Genomic DNA, 24,324 nt, shown 5'->3' on the forward strand with positions numbered 1-24,324 from the left:
CTGGACAAAAGGAACACCTACGTGAGAATGCTATTCATTGACTACAGCTCAGCTTTCAAAACCATAATGCCCTCAAAGCTCATTACTAAGCTAAGGACCCTGAGACTAAACACCTCCCTCTGCAACTGGATCCTGGACTTCCTGACGGGCAGCCCCCAGGTGGTAAGGGTAGGTAAGAACACATCTGCCACGCTGATCCTCAACACGGGGGCCCCTCAGGGGTGAGTGCTCAGTCCCCTCCTGTACTCCCTGTTCACCCATGCCTCCATGGCCAAGCACAACTCCAACACCATCATTAAGTTTGCCGACGACACAACAGTGGTAGACCTAATCACTGACAATGATGAGACAGCCTATAGGGAGGAGGTCAGAGACCTGGCCATGTGGTGCCAGGATAACAACTTCTCCCTCAACGTGATCAAGACAAAGATGATTGTGGACTACAGGAAAGGGAGGACCGAGCACGCCCCCATTCTCATCGACGGGGCTATAGTGGAGTAGGTTGAGAGCTTCAAATTCCTTGGTGTCCACTTCACCAACAAACTATCATGGTCCAAACAGACCAAGACAGTCGTGAAGACCTCTATACCAGTCGTGAAGACCTCTATACCAGGCGGTGTCAGAGGAAGGCCCTAAAAATTGCCAAAGACTCCAGCCACCCTAGTCATAGACTGTTCTCTCTGCTACCGCATGGCAAGCGGTACCGGAGTGCCAAGTCTAGGTCCAAAAGGCTTCTTAACAGCTTCTACCCCCAAGCCATAAGACCCTTGAACAGTTAATTAAATGGCTTCCCAGACTATTTGCATTGTCCCCCCGCTGCTGTTACTCTCTGTTTATAATCTATGCATAGTCACTTTACCTCTACCTACATGTATATATTACCTCAATGACCTCTAATAACCTGTGGCCCTGCACATTGACTCTGTAGCGGTACCCCCTGTATATAGCCTCACTACTGTTATTTTATTGTTGCTCTTTAATTATTTATTTATTTTTCTTCTTTTTTTTTTTTTTTACTTCAGTTTATTTTAGTAAATACTTTCTTAACACTTATTTTTCTTAAAACTGCATTGTTGGTTAAGGGCTTGTAAGTACGCATTTCACTGTAAGGTCTACACCTGTTGTATTTGGCGCATGTGACAAATAACATTTGATTTGATTTGATCTTCCACAACGTTCATTATTTTCCATAGAACGCATAGCCTCTTGTTGATTATCCCTTACTTCATCACCCTGGAATAAACAGTTACAATCACTGCGTACCATGTCAAAAAGATTGAAAATCAATCAATTCATAATGTCTAACTATGGAATAATCCATTCTTAATGTCTAACTATGTAAAAACTATTTGCAAGCCATGTATAGAAATATCAATGCATTCATAGGAAACAGAGAAAAATGACAGAATTTCACTGGCGCAGCTGAAATTTTCTAGAACCATTCTCAGCTGAATAGGCCCATTTCTTTTAAACTAGAGGAAACAGGGCTTTATTATGGATGAAGGATAATTTGTGACCATGCTGTACTGCCTTCTCCCCACAGATGTCCATACACTTCAGGCCATTGGGCGATCCTAGTCTTTATAGTCCAATCTGATTTCTTCTGACAGCAAGCTCCCCTGGGGATCCATTTAAAATCTTACTTGGCTAAAGCAACCCTCATGGACTTCAAACCACCCACCATTACTCATGCATGAAAATATTATTGCCTTTTACTCCATCAATACCTTAAGACTACTCAGTCAAGGGTGTAGTAGTTAGACCATTTGGCTTGGTGGGGTTGTTGTACAGATGTGTTGATGCTATAGGGTTTTACATAAATGATCTGATACACCTGCTGACTATCTCTGTTCACCACCTGAATGATAGTGTCGATGCCTGATGAAGGTGTTTATGTACAGTAATTCCTATCTGTGATATCCAGGTTGTGGGCCAAATCACTCTCCACATACTCCAGGCAGATGAGATGCGTGACAAAATGAGCCTCAGAGAGTGAGGCTGGACATGGATGTTTCATCTTTGCAAATTGAATCATTGCAAGCTCTTATCTTCAGCAGCACTATAACCAACAACTTGAATTGGTCCTTGGACTGTTCCCATGTTTAGGTAGGAATTTATACAATGGATCTAATTTGATGTAATCAAATTTGTCAGCAGGCAGGGAACTCATGGGTAGACTATGATTGCAAGATACCATGCAGTATCGTTTTAATTTTCAACATTATGTGGTGAGAGGATAATTAGAGAAAAGGATAGTATAGATAAACCAAATGAAGTACTAAAAAAACGAGTTGAATACGGTCTATTTGTGCTCTGGCAATATTCTAATGGGAAATCACATTTCTTAGGATATAGTTAGGGCTGTGGCGGTCATGAAATGTTGTCAGCCGATGGTGATTGTCATGCAAATCACAGTAGGTCTCACAGTATTTGACCTTTATTTAACATAAACAGGTTTAGCATCTCCGGATTCCACACTTAGCGGACCTTTGGAACATCTACAGTTTTAAGAAGTCTAATAAATCCATTTTATATGTCATGAACCCTGCGTCCTGAGTCTGTTCCTGCCTGTGTTGCCGTTTTTCTGCTCTGAATCTCCTGTTTCCTGAAGGTTACTGAACGCACCCTGTCCGGTTGCCGGGCGATGTTGCTAGGCGGGTGATCTCTCGATTACCCACAACTGCTTCTCATCAGCTTCGGCACACCTGGTCCTGATCATCACCCCTTCATAAGCTCTGACCTGACATCCATTCCCTGCCGGATCGTTAGCCATGAACAGTATGTTTTGTCAGCGTATCAGCCTCTGAGTTACTAGCGTTAGTTTTGTTGTTTTGCACCTTGTTGGCCTGCCGTGTACTTACCTCAGTTTTTTTCTGTCTACAGTCATTCTCCCGGGACCTTCACCCAACCCCTGCCTGGTGGTCGGCGGCTCCCGTGCCATCATTGGATCTGCCACTTCACCTCCACCAACTCATCTCCGCCGCCCGCTCCGTCTCCTGGATTACTCTGCATCTTTTTTTGAATCTGTTAATAAATACTCACCTTCGTTCAACTCACCTCGTCCTGGTCTGCTTCTGGGTTTTGTCGTAGTGAACCGTGACAGAACGATCCGGCCAGAAATGAACCCAGCGGACCTGGATTCCGTTCGCCATGCCATTACCCATCAGGAAAAGATGTTGGGACAACACAGCACGGCGCTACAGGAGATAGCGTTGTCGGTTCGGAACTTTTCTAACAGTCTGACGAAGATCCAGGCTCAGCTCAGTTTGCCGGTGGAGAATCCACCACCGGTTTCACCCCTCTCGCCTGCCGCTTCTGGAGCTGTGCCCTTCCGTGAGCCCAAGGTTCCGACGCCTGATAAGTATGAAGGGGATTTGGGAAGATGCCGTTCCTTTCTTATGCAGTGTGGATTAGTGTTCAATCTACAGCCCCACTCTTACGCCACAGACAAGGCTAAGATAGCCTTTGTTATTGAATTGCTGCGTGGTAGAGCCCTGGAGTGGGCTTCAGCCGTATGGGAACGACAGGACACCTGCATGGCGTCATACCAGGAGTTCACGGTAGAGATGAGGAAGCTGTTTGACCATCCAGTCCGAGGTAAGGACGCAGCTAAGCACCTGTTTTCTCTTCGCCAAGGAGCTCGCAGAGTTGCCAACTTCGTAATCGAATTCAGGACATTGGCTGTGGAGAGTGGGTGGAATGAAGAGTCATTGCAAGCGGCCTTTTATCAGGGGTTGTCGGAGCAACTCAAGGATGAGTTGATCTCCTATCCGGAGCCTAGTGACCTGGACAGTTTGGTAGCTTTGTCTATTCGGGTGGATAACAGAGTTCGAGAGAGAAGGAGGGAGAAGCAATGGGGCCCGTCCAATCAATCAGCTTCTCGGTTCCCAGTCGGGTCAGGAGGTGGACCAGAACGCGTCGATCATTGTCCACCACACGGGATTAGTGGAGAGGTCCTGCCTCCAGATTCTGAACCCATGCAAGTGGGGCGGCACGGGTTAACCAAGGAGGAGCGCCAACATAGACGTGAGACCAACCGCTGCCTCTACTGTGGGAGTTCGGGACATTATATCTCCACTTGTTACCAGCGGCCGTCAAACTTCCCGGCTCGCTAAGTTTGGGAGGACTTTTAGCGAGCCGGTTTCAACCTCTCAATACCCCTGTCAGACCCCGTTTCCCGGCTACCCTCATGAACAGGAATCAGAGTTTAGCGATTAACGCTTTCGTCAATTCAGGTGCCGATGGCAGCTTTATTGATACCGACGTGGTGGAACAGTTGGGGCTTCCCAAGGAGCGATTACCGGAAGCCATTGAAGCTACCACTCTGAACGGCAGTAGCCTGGCACGTATCACGATGAGGACTGAACCGGTTAAGATGCTGTTGTCAGGGAATCATTCTGAGGTTATCTCATTCTTCATTCTGCCTTCTCCCCATGTTCCTCTGGTCCTTGGTTACCCCTGGCTGAAAGAACACAATCCCACGTTCGATTGGGTGACTGGCAAGGTAACTAGTTGGAGCATTGATTGTCATGCTAACTGCCTCAAGACTGCCTGTTCCCATTCTGTTCCCAGTCAGGTCATTGAGGCTAACCCCCAGATTTGTCCCTGGTTCCCGAAACATATCACGATTTGGGGGAAGTGTTCAGTAAGCAGAGGGCTCTGTCACTCCCTCCCCCACCGACCTTATGATTGTGCCATAAACCTGTTCCCTGGAGCTGCCTATCCCAAGGGGACGGTTATACAGCATCTCCCGACCTGAACGTGAGGCTTTGGAGACCTACATAAAGGAGTCCCTAGCTGCTGGTCTCATTCGTCCCTCGTCATCACCCCTGGGGGCAGGATTCTTCTTTGTGAGTAAAAAGGATGGCTCTCTTCGACCTTGTATTGATTATCGGGGGGTTGAATGATATCACGGTCAAGAACAAGTATCCCCTGCCCTTGATGAGCTCTGCTTTCGACTCCTTACAGGGTGCTACTGTGTTCACCAAGCTGGACCTACGCAATGCGTATCATCTGGTCCGGATCAGAGAGGGGGACGAGTGGTTGACTGGTTTCAATACACCGATGGGTCATTTCGAGTATCAGGTGATGCCGTTTGGACTGACCAATGCCCCAGCAGTGTTCCAGAGTATGGTGAATGACGTCCTGAGAGATATGATCGGTCTTTTTGTGTTCGTTTACCTGGATAACATTCTTATCTTCTCTAAGGAGCTTTCCAGCCACGTCCAGCATGTCAAGCAGGTTCTGCAGCGATTGTTGGAGAATCGCCTGTTTGTGAAGGCCGAGAAGTGTGAATTTCACGCCCACACTACATCCTTCCTCGGGTACATCATCTCCAGGGGAGAGATTAGGATGGACCAAGAGAAGGTTAGGGCGGTTCTGGATTGGGCCCAGCCCGGTACGAGATTGCAGCTCCAGAGGTTTCTGGGGTTTGCGAATTTCTATCGTAGATTTATCCGTGATTACAGCCGTGTGGCCGCTCCTTTAACTGCCCTGACTTCTAGTACCAGAACCTTCAGTTGGAATCCTGAGGCGGACCGAGCAATTCTGGATTTGAAGAGGCGATTCACCAACGCTCCGATTCTCTCTCAACCTGACACTGCCCGTCAGTTTGTCGATGAAGTGGATGCGTCTGATGTGGGGGTTGGCGCCATCCTGTCCCAGCGATGCTCCACTGACGGTAAACTCCATCCCTGCGCCTACTACTCTCGTCGTCTTTCGTCTGCGGAGAAGAACTACGATGTGGGTAACCGGGAGCTCCTCGTGGTGAAACTTGCCTTGGAGGAGTGGCGGCACTGGTTGGAGGGGGCGGAGCAACCGTTTGTTGTCTGGACTGACCACAAGAATCTTGCTTACGTGCAATCGGCTAAACGTCTCAACTCCCGTCAGGCCAGGTGGTCGTTGTTTTTTGGACGCTTTAATTTTTCCTTGACGTTCCGACCGGGGTCTAAGAACGGCAAGGCGGACGCCTTGTCCCGGATGTTCTCCAAGACGGAGGAGAGTGGGGCCAAGACTGAGACGATTCTTCCCCGGAACCTTGTCGTGGGAGCCGTTATGTGGAGGATTGAGGAGGAGGTTATGGCGGCCCTTCGGACGCAGCCCGGCCCCGGTAACGGTCCACCCGGTTGGTTGTTTGTGCCTGAGTCGGTCCGTTCGGCTGTCCTCCAATGGTCCCATGCCAGCAAGATGGCTTGTCACCCTGGCGTGGCTCGGACGATGGCGCTTCTATGCAGACGATTTTGGTGGCCTGCCATGGGAGAGGATACTCGGAGGTTTGTTGCTGCCTGTCCAGTTTGTGCGCAGAACCAGAGTGCCAATCGGCCCAGCTCTGGACTTCTTCACCCCCTACCGATCCCCCGGCGACCATGGTCGCATCTGGCCCTGGACTTTGTCACTGGGTTGCCCTCTTCTGAGGGGAACACGGTCATTCTGACTATTGTGGACAGATTCAGCAAGTTCACCCACTTTGTGCCCATCTCCAAGCTTCCCTCTGCCTCTGAGACGTCCAAGATCCTGGTTAGGGAGGTTTTCAGGGTCCACGGATTGCCCAGTGACATAGTTTCCGACCGTGGCCCTCAGTTCACCTCTGCTGTCTGGAAATCCTTCTGTTTGGCCATTGGAGCTACAGTCAGTCTCACATCTGGATTTCACCCCTAATCTAATGGACAGGCGGAGAGAGCCAACCAGAAGATGGAATCCACGCTGCGCTGCCTTGTTTCCTCCAACCCCACCTCTTGGGTCTCTCAGTTGCCTTGGGTTGAGTATGCCCACAATACTCTCCCTACTTCTGCCACTGGGATGTCTCCCTTCCAGTGCCTATACGGCTACCAACCCCCCTTGTTTCCTTCTCAGCAGAAGGATCTCTCGGTTCCCTCTGTCCAGGCCCACATTCGTCATTGCCACCGGACCTGGCATCGGGCCAGAAAGGCCCTCCTTAGAGTTTCTGACCGGTATCAGCTCCAGGCGAATCGTCGCCGTATTCCAGCCCCCGCTTATGCCATCGGAGATAGGGTCTGGTTGGCTACACGGGACCTTCCTCTGCGGACTGAGTCAAGGAAACTGTCGCCGAGGTTCATTGGTCCGTTTGTGGTGGAGAGAGTGATTGATCCTGTTGTGGTTCGACTCAAGTTGCCTAGTACGCTCAGAGTCCATCCCACCTTCCAAGTCTCCTGCCTCAAGCCTGTTCTCCTCAGCCCTCTGTTGCCCCCTCCGCCTCCTCCTCCTCCTCCTCGGATGATCGGAGGAGGTCCTGTCTACACGGTGCGCCGCATCATGGATTCCAGACGGCGGGGCCGGAGTTTCCAGTATCTCGTGGACTGGGAGGGGTATGGTCCTGAGGAGAGGAGTTGGATTCCTCGATGTCAGATCCTTGATGCTGACCTCCTTCGTGACTTCTACCGCCTCCATCCTGGTGCTCCGGGTAGTCCGCCCGGTGGCGTTCGTCGGAGGGGGGGTACTGTCATGAACCCTGCGTCCTGAGTCTGTTCCTGCCTGTGTTGCCGTTTTTCTGCTCTGAATCTCCTGTTTCCTGAAGGTTACTGAACGCACCCTGTCCAGTTGCCGGGCGACGTTGCTAGGCGGGTGATCTCTCGATTACCCGCAACTGCTTCTCATCAGCTTCGGCACACCTGGTTCTGATCATCACCCCTTCATAAGCTCTGACCTGACATCCATTCCCTGCCGGATCGTTAGCCATGAACAGTATGTTTTGTCAGCGTATCAGCCTCTGAGTTACTAGCGTTAGTTTTGCTGTTTTGCACCTTGTTGGCCTGCCGTGTACTTACCTCCGTTTTTTTCTGTCTACAATCATTCTCCCGGGACCTTCACCCAACCCCTGCCTGGTGGTCGGCGGCTGCCGTGCCATCATTGGATCTGCCACTTCACCTCCACCAACTCATCTCCGCCGCCCGCTCCGTCTCCTGGATTACTCTGCATCTTTTTTGAATCTGTTAATAAATACTCACCTTCGTTCAACTCACCTCGTCCTGGTCTGCTTCTGGGTTCTGTCGTAGTGAACCGTGACATTATATAGCCTACACTATCACAATAAATCCAATAATTATTTTAGGCAGGTCTAAAGAAACATTATGATATGAAGAAAATGTAGCCAATTTCAGAAGAACAGAATAGCATATTCTCAGCCATCCATATTGTCACGGACCCCCCCGGTACTGCTGCTAATTCCGTTTACCAGTTCCGGAGGTCTACGTCACCGGCCTTCTAGGCGTCACTGACATGGATCATTACCACCAACCCCGGACTGTCTTGTCTCATTACGCACACCTGGTTCCCATTCCCACTGATTAGTATGTGTATATGTGCCCTCTGTTCCCCATTGTCCTTGTCGATTATTGTCCCATGTCCGTTGGTCTCGTGAGTACCTGGTATTGTGCTCTTGGTATTATGGGTCTCGTCCCGTGTATGTATTTAGAGGTTTACACCTCACTCTTTTGTTTGGGTTACAGCCCTGTGTTATATATATATATATATATATACAGTGAGGGAAAAAAGTATTTGATCCCCTGCTGATTTTGTACGTTTTCCCACTGACAAAGAAATGATCCGTCTATAATTTTAATGATAGGTTTATTTGAACAGTGAGAGACAGAATAACAAAAAATAAAAATAAATAAACGCATGTCAAAAATGTTATAAATGTATTTTCATTTTAATGAGGGAAATAAGTATTTGACCCCTCTGCAAAACATGACTTATTACTTGGTGGCAAAACCCTTGTTGGCAATCACAGAGGTCAGACGTTTCTTGTAGTTGGCCACCAGGTTTGCACACATCTCAGGAGGGATTTTGTCCCACTCCTCTTTGCAGATCTTCTCCAAGTCATTAAGGTTTCGAGCCTGACGTTTGTCAACTCGAACCTTTAGCTCCCTCCACAGATTTTCTATGGGATTAAGGTCTGGAGACTGGCTAGGCCACTCCAGGACCTTAATGTGCTTCTTCTTGAGCCACTCCTTTGTTGCCTTGGCTGTGTGTTTTGGGTCATTGTCATGCTGGAATACCCATCCATGACCCATTTTCAATGCCCTGGCTGAGGGAAGGAGGTTCTCACCCAAGATTTGACGGTACATGGCCCCGTCCATCGTCCCTTTGATGCTGTGAAGTTGTCTTGTCCCCTTAGCAGAAAAACACCCCCAAAGCATAATGTTTCCACCTCCATGTTTGACGGTGGGGATGGTGTTCTTGGGGTCATAGGCAGCATTCCTCCTCCTCCAAACACGGCGAGTTGAGTTGATGCCAAAGAGCTCCATTTTGGTCTCATCTGACCACAACACTTTCACCCAGTTCTCCTCTGAATCATTCAGATGTTCATTAGCAAACTTCAGACGGGCATGTATATGTACTTTCTTGAGCAGGGGGACCTTGCGGGCGCTGCAGGATTTCAGTCCTTCATGGCGTAGTGTGTTATCAATTGTTTTCTTGGTGACTATGGTCCCAGCTGCCTTGAGATCATTGACAAGATCCTCCCATGTAGTTCTGGGCTGATTCCTCACCGTTCTCATGATCATTGCAACTCCACGAGGTGAGATCTTGCATGGAGCCCCAGGCCGAGGGAGATTGACAGTTATTTTGTGTTTCTTCCATTTGCGAATAATTGCACCAACTGTTGTCACCTTCTCACCAAGCTGCTTGGCGATGGTCTTGTAGCCCATTCCAGCCTTGTGTAGGTCTACAATCTTGTCCCTGACATCCTTGGAGAGCTCTTTGGTCTTGGCCATGGTGGAGAGTTTGGAATCTGATTGATTGATTGCTTCTGTGGACAGGTGTCTTTTATACAGGTAACAAGCTGAGTTTAGGAGCACTCCCTTTAAGAGTGTGCTCCTAATCTCAGCTCGTTACCTTTTTAAAAGACACCTGGGAGCCAGAAATCTTTCTGATTGAGAGGGGGTCAAATACTTATTCCCCTCCTTAAAATGCAAATCAATTTATAACATTTTTGACATGCGTTTTTCTGGATTTTTTTGTTGTTATTCTGTCTCTCACTGTTCAAATAAACCTACCATTAAAATTATAGACTGATCATTTCTTTGTCAGTGGGCAAACGTACAAAATCAGTAGGGGATCAAATACTTTTTTCCCTCACTGTACACAACGTGACACATATGTTAGGCCCTGATCTGGCTATGCCATATGGCTGTAGGCTACACTAGTTCATTTAGTAGGCGAGATTGCTTATAATTCCTGTGGCATTCTTTTATAGTAAGAACAATACAATTGAACATAGCTGAATAACGTAGAAAGGATATTTTCTCCAAACGATTTCCGATGGAGTGCGCACATGCGGCTATTCTGTGTTGAGTGTTTAACAAAGACACAGGTCCTCCTATATGCTTCATTTAGAGTTATTTATGAAGATTTAGTTGTGATACAAAAGTTAGGCTATGTGTATTGATTTCTAATATATTCTAAGGCTGCATGATGCAACTCTAATTAAAAAAGTTGCATGAAAGGCAAGCTGCACAGACTTCATCAGTCTCTCATTCACAATTTGGCAAGCACTTGATAATATTCTCACCCATGAGAATATTCTCAATTTATTCTCTGGTATTTACACCACCATTCAAAAGTTTGGGGTCACTTAGAAATTTCCTTGTTTTCCATGAAAACATACATGAAATGAGTTTGAATAGGAAATATTGCAAAATGCATAGGAAATGTAGTCATTGACAAGGTTAGAAATAATGATTTTTAATTGAAATAATAATTGTGTCCTTCAAACTTTTCTTTCGTCAAAGAATCCTCCATTTGCAGCAATTACAGCCTTGCAGACCTTTGGCATTCTAGTTGTCAATTTGTTCAGGTAATCTGAAGAGATTTCACCCCATGCTTCCTGAAGCACCTCCCACAAGTTGGATTGGCTTGATGGGCACTTCTTACGTACCATACGGTCAAGCTGCTCCCACAACAGCTCATTAGGGTTGAGATCTGGTGACTGTGCTGGCCACTCCATTATAGACAGAATACCAGCTGACTGCTTCTTCCCTAAATAGATCTTGCATAGTTTGGAGCTGTGCTTTGGGTCATTGTCCTGTTGTAGGAGGAAATTGGCTCCAATCAAGCGCCGTCCACAGGGTATGGCATGGCATTGCAAAATGGAGTGATAGCCTTCCTTCTTCAAGATCCCTTTTACCCTGTACAACTCTCCCACTTTACCACCACGAAAGCACCCCCAGACCATCACATTGCCTCCACCATGCTTGACAGATGGCATCAAGCACTCCTCCAGCATCTTTTCATTTGGTCTGCGTCTCACAAACGTTCTTCTAAAGTGATCCGAACACCTCAAACTTCAATTTGTCTGTCCATAACACTTTTTTCCAATCTTCCTCTGTCCAGTGTCTGTGTTCTTTTGCCATCTTAATATTTTATTTTTATTAGCCAGTCTGAGATATGGCTTTTTCTTTGCAACTCTGCCTAGGTCAGCATCCCGGAGTCGCCTCTTTACTGTTGACATTGAGACTGGTGTTTTGCGGGTACTGTTTAATGAAGCTGCCAGTTAAGGACCTGTGAGACGCCTGCTTCTCAAACCAGACACTCTAATGTATTTGTCCTCTTGCACAGTTGTGCACCGGGGCCTCCCACTCCTCTTTCTATTCTGGTTAGAGCCAGTTTGCGCTGTTCTGTGAAGGAAGTAGTACACAGCGTTGTACGAGATCTTCAGTTTCTTGGCAATTTCTCGCATGGAATAGCCTTCACTTCTCAGAACACGAATAGACTGATGAGTTTCAGAAGAAAGTTATTTGTTTCTGGCTATTTTGAGCCTGTAATCAAACCCACAATTGCTGATGCTCCAGATACTCAACTAGTCTCAAGAAGGCCAGTTTTATTGCTTCTTTAATCAGCACAACAGTTTTCAGCTGCGCTAACATAATTTCAAAAGGGTTTTCTAATGATCAATTAGCCTTTTAAAATGATAAACTTGGATTAGCAAACACAACGTGCCATTGGAACACAGGACTGATGGTTGCTGATAATGGGCCTCTGTACGCCTATGTAGATATTCCATTAAAAATCAGCCATTTCCAGCTACAATAGCCATTTAAAACATTAACAATGTCTACACTGTATTTCTGATCAATTTGATCTTATTTTAATGGACAAAAAAATTGCTTTTCTTTCGAAAACAAGGACATGTCTAAGTGACCCCAAACTTTTGAATGGTAGTGTACGTATAGCCTACTAATATATGTGTGGAATGTTTTTTTATTTAGAATAACCCACAAAATAACAGACGTCATCAGTAGCCTGCACTTGAATAGCGAATGGAGGTTACGTGCGGTTATGTTTTTAATATGCCAGGTAGGCTACACCATTCGTAAAGCAGATTAATGTGCATCATTAGTTCAAGAATTTAGCAATAAATATAGCTGCACGAGAAAGCTGGGATATTGTCCAGTCAAAACTCTGTTTTCACACGCAATTGCGCAATGACTGGGCTTATAAGAACACGTTTCACTAGGCTCTGTAGGCTATGGGCTCTGGGCTCTCCTAAACATATAGGCCTATGGGCTCTGGGCTCTCCAAAACATATAGGCCTATGGGCTATTGGCTCTCCAAAACATATAGGCCAATGGGTTAGGCTACATGATACATGTGACTGATTTGAAAAAGTGCATACGCTGTTTCTTGCCTTTTAGACTGCACACGCTGGGCATCATTCACAAGTGATAATATTCTCACCCATCAGACTATTCTCAATTTAATTATTGTTTTTGCATATACTAAATAATATATGTGTGAAATTAGTTTTGATTTAGAATGGGCCATTATCATGCACCTGTCGGAACAGGGGCAGGGGAAAAAAAGACGTAATCCGTATGCACTTCAATAGCAACTGGAGGACGCTGTTCCCAAGGTTCATTTTCATGCCAGCCAGGTAGGCTACTCTGGTTGTAAAGCAATGTGCTTAATTTTAGGAATGTTGAGAAATAAATATAGTAGGCCTAGAAATATGATTGGATCCTCCTCTTTTTAATAGAGGCCATCAAAACTCTGTTTTCTCACACAATAGCATAGCCTATATAAATGTTGTACAACATGGGCTTATAGGAACACTTATTTCTTTCCATGCATCAACCAGCTATGAGGAGCTGGTTCTCACTGCGCAACAGGTGATCCTATTCCGCTCAAATTCTGAGTGGCAGGGCTCTCATGAAGTGTTTTGATTTGATTTTTGATTGCATTTGCATTGATGTCAGAGTGATTCGAGGGACAATAGAGTGCAGAGTACCGGCCTCACAGGAGGTTGGTGGCACCTTAATTGGGGAGGACAGGCTCGTGGTAATGGCTGGAGCGGAATCGGTGGAATTGTACCAAATATAGCAAACACATGGTTTCCATGTGTTTGATGCCATGCCATTTGCACCGTTCCGGGCATTATTATGAGCCATCCTCCCCTCAGCAGCTTCTACTGTTTGGTAGGCTACTAATGACCATCAGCAGCATTAGATCGCAGTTACCGTGACTCAACGGTCACATGGAATTTGACTCGGAATTTGACTCGTGTGTGGCAGTAATATGGTCACTGTAAAAGCCCTAGATATAGTAATTTTTTTAGGATATAGAAAATCTAATTTCTCTGTGTAGAGTTTAGTCATGTAGCCTTGTCATAGGCATACACATCAATCTTCTTAACTCACCGTCAAACTTTGTCTTGAGAATATACTCCCTGTAGAACCTCCTGCCGTTGCCTGGCTTCAGCGCGTCACAGACCTTGGTGGTGGAGTTGGGGCAGAGTGTCTGCCTCATGTTGTGCAGGGCATGAGCCATGGCATAGACAGCATTCACCACAAACATGATCTTAGACTCCGGCTCGAACAGGCCATCGCGCAGAGAGTGCTTCCCACAGCCCAGGTCATGGAGGTTACACTGGAAACGATTCTCCCAGAACTCCCTGAACCAGGGGTTACGTGTGTTGTTGTAGGGGTTCAGTCCTGTAAAGTACTCAGCAAACTGAAGGATGGGGTAGGAGGCCAGCTCGATGGTGAAGGCCCCGTCTGCCACAGCCTCGCTGCCTCTCACCACGCTATCCTGTCTCCCCCAGCCATCGCTGGCCACCCAGATGAAGGACACGTTCATGCGGTTGGCGGCTACCAGCAGCTCCCGAGCGTCCTCGCTGCGCGTGAAGAGGATGACCACGTTGGCGTTGGACTTCTGCTGCAGCGAGCGGATCACCTGGTCGTAGCTGTAGCGGCTCATCGAGCGGCTGACCTTGGCTGAGGTGGCGATGCAGATCTGGCTGGCGCGGGCCTCCTGCTGGAAGGCATCGATACCCGTCTCGCCGTAGTCACCCTCCGATGCCACGGTGGACACGTAGGTCCAATTGAAGTAGCGCAGGATCTCTGCCATGGCCTTGGCCTGATAGAAGTCAGGGGGCACCGTGCGGGCAAAGTAGTCGTAGCGGCTCTTGTCGCTGAGCTTGGCGCTGGTGGAGGCGTAGCTGATCTGCGGAATCTGGAAAAGACGAAGGAGGTTGGCCACCTTGAGAGAGAGAGAGAGAGAGAGAGAGAGAGAGAGAGAGAGAGAGAGTGGTACCATGAGAGAATGATCAAGATTTGAACAATACTGTAGGTCTTTACAGTACCTAGACTTTACACCAGGGTTCCCCAACTGGTGGCCCACAGGCCGAATTTGGCCCGTGGGTGGTTTTATTTGGCCCCCCAAGTTCTCGGAGCAAAACAAGTAAATTGTTCTTTTTTGTTTTTGTTGGACATAAAATACTGTAAAAACACCACTAAATCAGAGGTCAATTTGCAGTCCACAAATTATTTGTAATTATGTTCCGGCCCCTCGACCATCCGCTCAAGAAAAAAATCGGCCCACGGCTGAATCTAGTTGATGATCCCTGCTTTACACCCTCATAATAGAGTACTGGTAAAGTTTAGTACCATAACTGTTATACATGTAATACAATTCACTGAATGAATTATTGGGAGTTCTGATATTTTATTAAATCAAAATAGATATTGCTTGTGGGTCATTTCTTTATAACTCATAATTTCATAAGTTGATGAAATGAGCCATATCAGATGCAGAATACTGTAGTCTCACCAGCAGTTTGGCCAACAGGGACAATCAGTCTCACTCCAATCTGCAGCCTCTCATCTCCCTCTGAGTCCCAGCAGTGTTTTTCTCAAATCTCCTTTCTGCTGATTGTCTGACAACATCCTGGGGTTGCCACGGGCTCCAGGGATGCCCACATAGCCTACTACCCAGATGTGTCATATCTGATCTACCACACTGTCAACAACATCAACCAATAAAGCCATGCAATATCAGATGATTCATTGGCTTGATATGGAAACACACAATATGAACTACATTTAGATATAGATTCTTTATAGATTCCATTTCACTATAAAGAAATACACTGAAAAAGACAGACACAGAGCGGGTGGAAAATATCCCAGAATTAAAGAATCCTAAAACGTTTTTTTTCCCTGGCTGTAATAGGTTTTGTCAGTGGCATTACATGGTGCAGGAAAAGCTGCTCACTGACTTTACCATGAGGTATTTCTCTGGAAGCCTAAGGGGATGCCATACCACATGTATTCTCTTTTAATTCAGTGTCTCACAGCCCCACTCTCATAGTATATCATCTTGAATCCCAGCAAACCTTTCCTTTAAAGAAATTTGATAGCACATAATTAATTACGTAGGCATTCAAGACTTTGTTTGACATTTAATTTGTGCAATTTTAATATACAAGTCTAGAATAAGAAAATAGATTTACATTTAAGTTATTTAGCAGACGCTCTTATCCAGAGCGACTTACAGTTAGTGAGTGCATACATTTTCATACTGGCTCCCCGTGGGAAACGAACCCACAACCCTGGCGTTGCAAGCGCCATGCTCTCCCAACTGAGCTACAGGGGACTATTGATGCGTAGGTATTCTGAAATTATGTTGAAATAGTATGCATGGCCATATATAGAACATCAGGGTTATTTGACCAAGACCTCTATGAAATATCTAATTCATTCTGTATATCATAATAATTAAGGATCATTTAAAAAAATTTGCTAGTTGAAAATGTAGCGTAACTGAAGCCAAACATTGGGAGATGTCAGGAGAAATCTGTTGTGATGTGCCTGGATGAGTCTTAATCACAGGAATCTTTTTTACGTTCTCATTTTGCAGACGCTCTTATCCAGAGCGAATTACAGGAACAATTAGGGTTAAGTGCCTTGCTCAAGGGCACATCGGCATATGTTTTACCTAGTCGGCTCTGAGATTCAACCCAGCAACCTTTGGGTTACTGGCCCAACGCTTAACCGCTAGGGTACCTGCCACCCTTATTATTCTCTGAGATTAGAGGGATGAATACCAGATGAGCCAGAGTTAGTGATTTCCTAACTGAGATATTTATTACAATTAATTAGATAATATTATACAATACATTCTGTGATAGCAAAATCAGAAGCAGCTGGAATTGAACCCAGCACCTTGATCGTCCAGATTAGTCATCCATCTAGACTCTAAACCTCAGAATGTCATATATGGTGACATGTATTGTCACAGTATGTGTCACAGGACATATTGCTACACTATTACAGTAAAATGTAACTAAAATATCCTGTTCTTTATACAAGAGAAGGTGGCAGTGAAATCATATTCAAAATGGTTATTACGTTTTATGCATGTTGCCATAGAAACAGTTAAAAACATATGAGCAGTTGTCTGTTTAATATTTGAAAAGTGTGTGTCCCTGGAGGCTTCCTGCCTGGCTGACTAGAGATTCCCTGACTGGGAGCTCTAGTTATTATTGCCATGAAACATTCTCCAAAAACCTCTCCTTCCCTAACCCACCTCGACTGGCTTTTTAAACACATGTTCAGACAGCTAGCAGCAGCCTGTTTTTTCTCCTAGGAGAATAACTTAAGTGGCAACTGACACAAGATTCAGAAAGTACAAAATCTAAGTCTAACTTTAATCTAAAAATAGAACTTCCTAGATTAGCACTACCAACAACCTTTACCCACTGGGCACAGACGTCAATTCAATGTCTATTACAAGTTGGTTCAACGTAATTTCATTGAAATGACGTGGAAACAACATTGATTCAACCAGGGTGTGCCTAGTGGGTAGTTTGCTCAACTGTAATGCAACAATGATTTTAATTGGGATGCATTCAGCCCTGCAATCAGCCCTTTTTTTTTTTTTTTTATTGATTTTTTTAATTTATTGTTTATTTTTAATTTATTTTTTAATTTATTTTTTTAGTCATTTAGCAGACGCTCTTATCCAGAGCGACTTACAGTTAGTGAATACATGTTTTTTTTTGTTTTTTGTTAATTATTTTTTTATACTGGCCCCCCGTGGGAATCGAACCCACAACCCTGGCGTTGCAAACGCCATGCTCTATCAACTGAGCTACATCCCTGCCGGCCATTCCCTCCCCTACCCTGGACGACGCTGGGCCAATTGTGCGCCGCCCATGAGTCTCCCGGTCGCGGCCGGCTGCGACAGAGCCTGGATTCGAAGCAGGATCTCTAGTGGCACAGTTAGCATTGCGATGCGGCGCCTTAGACCACTGCGCCACTCAGGAGACCATAATTGGCAAGCACTGGCCTGTATTCATGGGTGCCAAGGGATTCCCAAAAAAATTGACCAAGAAAAAAAGAAAAATACATATAAAATAATGTATCTTTCGTCTCTCTGTGTTTTCATAATTTTCCTTCAATTCGCAAGAGGCTGAATGTGTCTCACTGGAGAAAGCATCCGAGCGAGCGAAACAGCGCCCCTCTGTATGTGTAGGCCGTCTATCTGATGCTGTCAGGTCCAAAAGAGTATGACATTGTTGCCGCCCGTAGCATTGAATGCAAGGGAAGCAAGCATTTGGCCTCCCTTGATAACAAAATATAAATAATAATAGCCAATCAGCGTTGATCTAAACTGAGTGAGCTCAAATGTGAATGGTCCTGGCGCACCAAAAAAAAGTGTCATGGGAAGCCAGTTTGAAATTGGCTTCACTCCAATCACATCGCATCGAGAGCATACGTCATTGACAGAAACTCGTTTTGCATCTCGTTGTGTTGTTGTCCTCCGGTGGCTAGCTAGCTAGCTAAAATTGACCCGTTCCTAAATTAGCCATGGATGGATATAGGGATTTGGACTTTTCCTTAATTTTCCGTACTGGCCAATGATTATAACGGCGATTCTGATCCAACCATAAATTCATACATTGTGCCCCTGGCCTGAGAGGATGGAAGTTCAATATGTAGCTAGATGTAGAAGACTAATGTTCACTAGCTAACGTTGCCCTTGAAAGGAAATTAGGCTAGCAAACAAGCATTTTAGCCAGGTAGCCTAGGACAACAAAAAATAAAAGCGTTTACTGTATGACAGAGTGATAGACTGTATGACATAGAAATCAGAACCATGGACAGCCACATCACATTTAGCTTATGTTGATTGGACAATTGTTCTTTATATATTTTAGTTGTCACTGTATTAGACTAAGCATAGGTGATTTGATTATGTTGAAATGTTTTCTTTGCGACTTGCGGTAACTCTCCGTGGTCCTAAATTAATAGTTGTTTAGTGGTCGAAAATGTCGGAAACATTAACTTGCTTCACCATGCTGAAGGTCATGTAACTGTTTGTTACATTCAATATGCTTTGTGGACTTTACCGGACAGAGGTTGTGCTCCGGTTTTGTGATGAAACAAGATGTGGTTGAATTTATTCTGCCACTGTGTCTTCTTATTGTCTCGGCCTTAGGCCTATATATCATGGTCGAAAGGCATATGAACTAACAGGTTATAGAGCAAACGCAATTATCACAACACATAGGTTGTAATATGGCTTTTTTTTCTGGCTTGGCTTCCCCAGTGATTTTACCCACGCACTGCTACTGGTTGACAAGTCTTATAAATGAAGTTCAGGAAAGGCATCTAGTTTACAACATCTTAGCCCTCAGACTGACTTGACAGATTTCACTTTTTCAAAAACACTAGAATCATAAGGGTGAGATGATTCTAAATAAAATAATATTGGGTCAGAAACATTTAATTGCTGGATGGCGTAAAATATTTCATTTTTTGAGTCAGCTGTCAAAGTGTTGATGAATTCATGCAGAGCCGTAGCTGATTGTGACAGGCAGCTTGATGGTATACTATTGACATAGGACTTGTGTAGCAGACCCATTAAGTGTCACCTAAGTATGTCCACACATCAACATGTACGAGTTGACACATCACTGAGCTTACTATGACTTTGAATGGAAAAGCCTGAGTTCAGCATCAAAAGAAAATGGTACACACATTTATACAATAGTCTACTCTGCAACTAAACATACATTTATCAACATTAGTAGATAACTCCCAATCAAGATTGATTTTCTCCTCCATCAAGCATCTTAAGTGTATTTCCCTATGCCCCAGGATGTATCTTATGCTTGTTTTTATTAATCCATACACAGTCCCAGAGGAGATAAAGCGTAACCCAGAGGCCATGTCACGGATACAGTGGTGTTGTGGGCATTGATTAAAACCATGTATCTGACTTACTTGTCATTGTCAGACTTCCTCACCACTAAAATTATGTGAATCCTGTTAGGCCCATTTGAGTGATACCTATAACAAATTGTTGCCAGTGCCTTGGGGAATGACATGATCCACCCATCCCTCACACCTCGAGCATTTTGATTTATTTGCTCAAAGGCAACTCTTAACTTTTGGGTAAATGACTGATCTGTCAGTCTGGTAGACAATAAATCAATTAGACTTCAAGCAGAATACTCCTATGTATTGAGAAAGAAAAATCTTCCACACTGTATCTTCCTTGAATCACTATTGTCGATTAACTTCTAGTTCCATATTCACTTTGTACTGCAGCCTAGCTGACTTAAACATATTAGACATGCAGGTCATACTATTCGCGACACGCGGAGACTCCTCCTCAGTGAGAGAGCTCTGTATTTAATTAAGAAAATGAGGGAGCAGGCAAGGAGAGGATTTGTATAGGAAGAGTCTGCTATAGAGCAGATTACTTGGAAAGAGGTTCTCTCTGGAGCACACAGCCTGAGTGTGGAAAGAGGGATATCAGACAGAGACATGACCGTAGCAAACAGCACTCTGACAGGCTTTTCAGCTCTCATGTATTCTTCACACCGAAAGAAACCCAGCACAGTGGAAGAACAGAGTGCCGAAAGACAAAAACACAGCCAAGCACAATGTCCACGCTCAGTATCAAAACACAGTAACATGACACAGAAACAGAGTAAAAGTACAGGAGTTGTAGTACTGGAAATAATGCTAAAGCTAATAGAGACTAGAGTGGTGCAGCACTCTTTATTGCATTAATAATAGAAGGCTCCGGAGTGGTGAAATGTTATGTCGTAATAGTGGTACAGCAGTAGTGTATTGATTATGTTGGTGCAGAAGATGTAAATCTATGGCTAGTTTGGACTTTAGTAGCTAAATTACTTCAGTGTTTTCTCCCCATGCAGAGAAAATAATTATTGAGTTCACAGTTGGTGGGTTTCGGAAAATATAAACCTGATGTTGCTGTGCAGGTAGCTTAGTGGGTAAGAGCGTTGTGCCAGTAACCGAAAGGTTGCTGGTTCTAATCCCCGAGCCGACTAGGTGAAAAATCTGTCGATATGCCCTTAAGCAAGGCACTTAACCCTAATTGCTCATGTAAGTCACTCTGGATAAGAGCGTCTGCTAAATGACTAAAAAGTAAATGTAAAATGTGCAATTTCCCCAGTGCAATATTAGAGGGAAGAGTCAGATTTCCTAAAGAGGTGCTCAGATTCTTTAGTGAAAATTTACAGTAAGAATGATTATACAGTATGATCAAAATGTATTTGATGATACCGTGTGAAGTATCTGATTTTATTTAATGCCTGCAAGCATGTAACTCTATTCCATTCGATCAATTCCATTGATTAATGGTTTATGGAAATAATTTTCAAACTGGTTTCTACAAGTTAATGAGCGAGAAGGATCAACAGCAGCAGTCAGTGCATCACTACTCTGAAATTCTCATGAAATGATTGATACTGCAGATGATGACATGTTTAGATGCAGTCAGAGGAGGAAAGCCATTTGAATGAGATTCAACCCAATATTAAACCTCTAAAAGTCTAAGCCGTTGGGGAGAAGGGGTTCTACTAAGCTAACATATGGAATTGTTTTAAGATGGTCATACCATGGATCATTTAGCCATTTGATTTAGAATTTTAGGACTCCTTCAGGTATAAAAAAAATTATATAAAAAAACATATTTGATAAAATATTGAATTTGGCCTTTACTACTATAGCCCATAGAAACACATTGAATAACACATTCATAAATGGCAAAAAAGACAGTCAAAAAATAAATCATAAGGAATAATGTTTTGAAGTGTCTGTCCTAGATACAGACGATATAAGAAAGTTTGATGAATATTATTTGACACATATTTAACCCCTTATTTTTGTTGGCACAAAACTACCTCCATACTTCCATTCATTTGTACGGGTTAATGTTAGATGAGTCCCGTGACACTTGTGGGTGTCGTAGAGCAAAACGGAGAACACCATCATGTTCCACTTTCCACAGTGGGGTCATATTAGTTTGTAGCCCAAACGGTTCGGACGCTACAGACAGAACTTGGCACAGAGAGTGGTAACGACTTCAGAGGAGTCCCTTGACACTTGTGGGGATTGTAGAGCAAAACGGAGAAAACCATAGTTCGACACGCTACAGACGTTTTCTGAGAAGACCAATTTTCAGGATGTCTCATGGTCTGACAAACACCACTGTAGCTCGGCCACCTTCCACCACAGATGTGGAAGGCTGACATAGGCGGATGCGGTGGATTGAGAAACAGAGATCTCTAGCTTAAACTGACAGAATTTGATGGGGATTTTTTTATTATGTTACTTAGATTGATGCATGGGTGTGTTTTACAGGCTCATAAATACTCCTGGAGGAAGCAACATTCTTCACCTCGGCACTCTGTGAAGAGTATTACGATCGCCAGAAAATCTCCACTGTGTGATTCATGCCCATTGTGCACTTCCTGGGTCTGGATATGTGCTAGACGTGCTGGTGCTATTAAGTAATAAAGGACATCCAGGGACTGGAGGAACAGAGAGAGAGAAGAGAGAGACACTACATGACCAAAAGTATGTGGACACCTGCTCGTCGAACATCTCATTCCAAAATCATGGGCATTGATATGGAGTTGGTCCCCCCTTTGCCGCTATAACAGCCTCCACTCTTCTGGGAAGGCTTTCCACTAGATGTTGGAACATTGCTGCGGGGACTTGCTTCCATTCAGCCATGAGCATTAGTGAGGTTGGGCACTGATGTTGGGCGCTTAGGCCTGGCTCGCAGTCGGCGTTCCAATTCATCCCAAAGGTGTTCAATGGGGTTGAGGTCAGGGCTCTGTGCAGCCAGTCAAGTTCTTCCACACCGATCTCGACAAACCATTTCTGAATGGACCTCTCTTTGTGCACGGGGGCATTGTCATGCTGAAACAGGAAAGGGCTTTCCCCAAACTGTTGCCACAAAGTTGGAAGCACAGAATCTTCTAGAATGTCATTGTATGCTGTAGAGTTAAGATTTCCCTTCACTGGAACTAAGGGGCCTAGCCCGAACCATGAAAAACTGTCCCAGACAATTATTTCTCCTCCACCAAACTTTATAGTTGACACTATGCATTCGGGCAGGTAGCGTTCTCCTGACATCCGCCAAACCCAGATTCGTCTGTCTGACTTCCAGATGGTCAAGTGTGATTTGTCACTCCAGAGAACGCGTTTCCACTGCTCCAGAGTCCAATGGCTGTGAGCTTTACACCACTCCAGCCGACGCTTGACATTGAGCATGGTGATCTTAGGCTTGCGTGCGGCTACTCGGCCATGGAAACCCATTTCATGAAGCTCCTGACAAACAGTTATTGTGCTGACGTTGGTTCCAGAGGCAGTTTTGAACTCATTAGTGAGTGTTGCAACCGATGACAGACGATTTTTACGCGCTACGTGCTTCAGCACTCGGATGTCCCATTCTGTGAGCTTGTGTGGTCTACCACTTCGCGGCTGAGACATTGTTGCTCCTAGACGTTTCCACTTCACAATAACAGCACTTACAGTTGACCGGGCAGACATTTGACGAACTGACTTGTTGGAAAGGTGGCATCCTATGACAGTGCCATGTTGAAAGTTACTGAGCTCTTTAGTAAGGCCATTCTGCTGCCAATGTTTGTCTATGGAGATTGCATGGCTGTTTGCTCGATTTTATACACCTGTCAGCAACAGGTGTGACTGAAATAGCCAAATCCGGTCATTTGAAGGGGTGTCCACATGCTTTTGTATCTATAGTGGAGAGAGAGAGAGAGAGAGACCTAGCCTCAGGCCACAGCAGCACAGCCTCATGGAAATGCCCATCTGCTCTTCCTATAAGGCTGTCTCAGTGTGCTTCTGCAGCAATAATACAGTATTCCCACCGTGCCAGTCACACATGCACACAGCTGCACACTCATACACTCTCAAACATACATGAGCCCTCAGGGGCGTCATGCACCCCAAAAATCTGAGGGGGCACAAAGTATGTGAGGATGGCTGGGGGATAGTCCATAGGGGGACTAGGCCCCCCGTCCATTATTGGAGAACTTAGCATTTTTCAAACACCTGAACCAGCTTTTTCCTGCAATCTAGAGCCATAATCATTATACTTAATTCTATGTAAAAAAATGTCAATTTTTCTGCATATTTAAGCTGGTTGAGAAAATGCCAAGAGTGCGCAAAGCTGTCATCAAGGCAAAGGGTGGCTATTTGAAGAATCTCAAATATATTTAGATTTGTTTAACACTTTTTTGGTTACTACATGATTACATATGTGTTATTTAATAGTTTTGATGTCTTCACTATTATTCTACAATGTAGAAAATAGTAAAAAAATAAAGAAAAACCCTTGAATGAGTAGGTGTTCTAAAACTTTTGACCGGTAGTGTATATATAATTATAATTATTATTTATTTATTTTGTATGTTTTTCTACAGGGGCATGTGCCCCTGTGCCCCTTATGGGCATGACGCATCTGCGTGCACTGCCAAACACACACACACACACACACACACACACAACCCCCACACTTAATACTGAGGAAGGGGATGTTCAAAGAGTATCTAATATATTGTGTGTTGTTGAACTATCTCCTTCCCCAGATGTGGATAGCAGACTATAGTACGAGATTCCATACTTAGAATCAATAGCAGTTCACTTCTCAAGAGTTTAGTTGCTTGGCAACCAGGTGGAAATGTGACCCCGTTAGACAATAGAGGACTGGATCTCTCTCATCAGAGCTGCCCTCTCACCT

General features: G+C 44.8%; 1 protein-coding gene across 2 annotated transcripts in view; it reads right to left on the bottom strand.

The window, feature by feature from the left end:
- The window catches only part of LOC121575219 (metabotropic glutamate receptor 2), a 63,109-nt gene that overhangs the window by 11,554 nt on the left and 27,231 nt on the right, over positions 1-24,324 (bottom strand). For both annotated transcript variants that reach the window (XM_041888181.1, XM_041888180.1), the window contains one exon: positions 13,656-14,496. In XM_041888181.1, coding sequence (XP_041744115.1) covers positions 13,656-14,496 — 841 coding nt within the window. The remainder of the gene's footprint in view (positions 1-13,655; positions 14,497-24,324) is intronic.

Source organism: Coregonus clupeaformis, chromosome 10, assembly GCF_020615455.1.
Source record: "Coregonus clupeaformis isolate EN_2021a chromosome 10, ASM2061545v1, whole genome shotgun sequence".
In the NCBI taxonomy this organism is placed as follows: domain Eukaryota; kingdom Metazoa; phylum Chordata; class Actinopteri; order Salmoniformes; family Salmonidae; genus Coregonus; species Coregonus clupeaformis.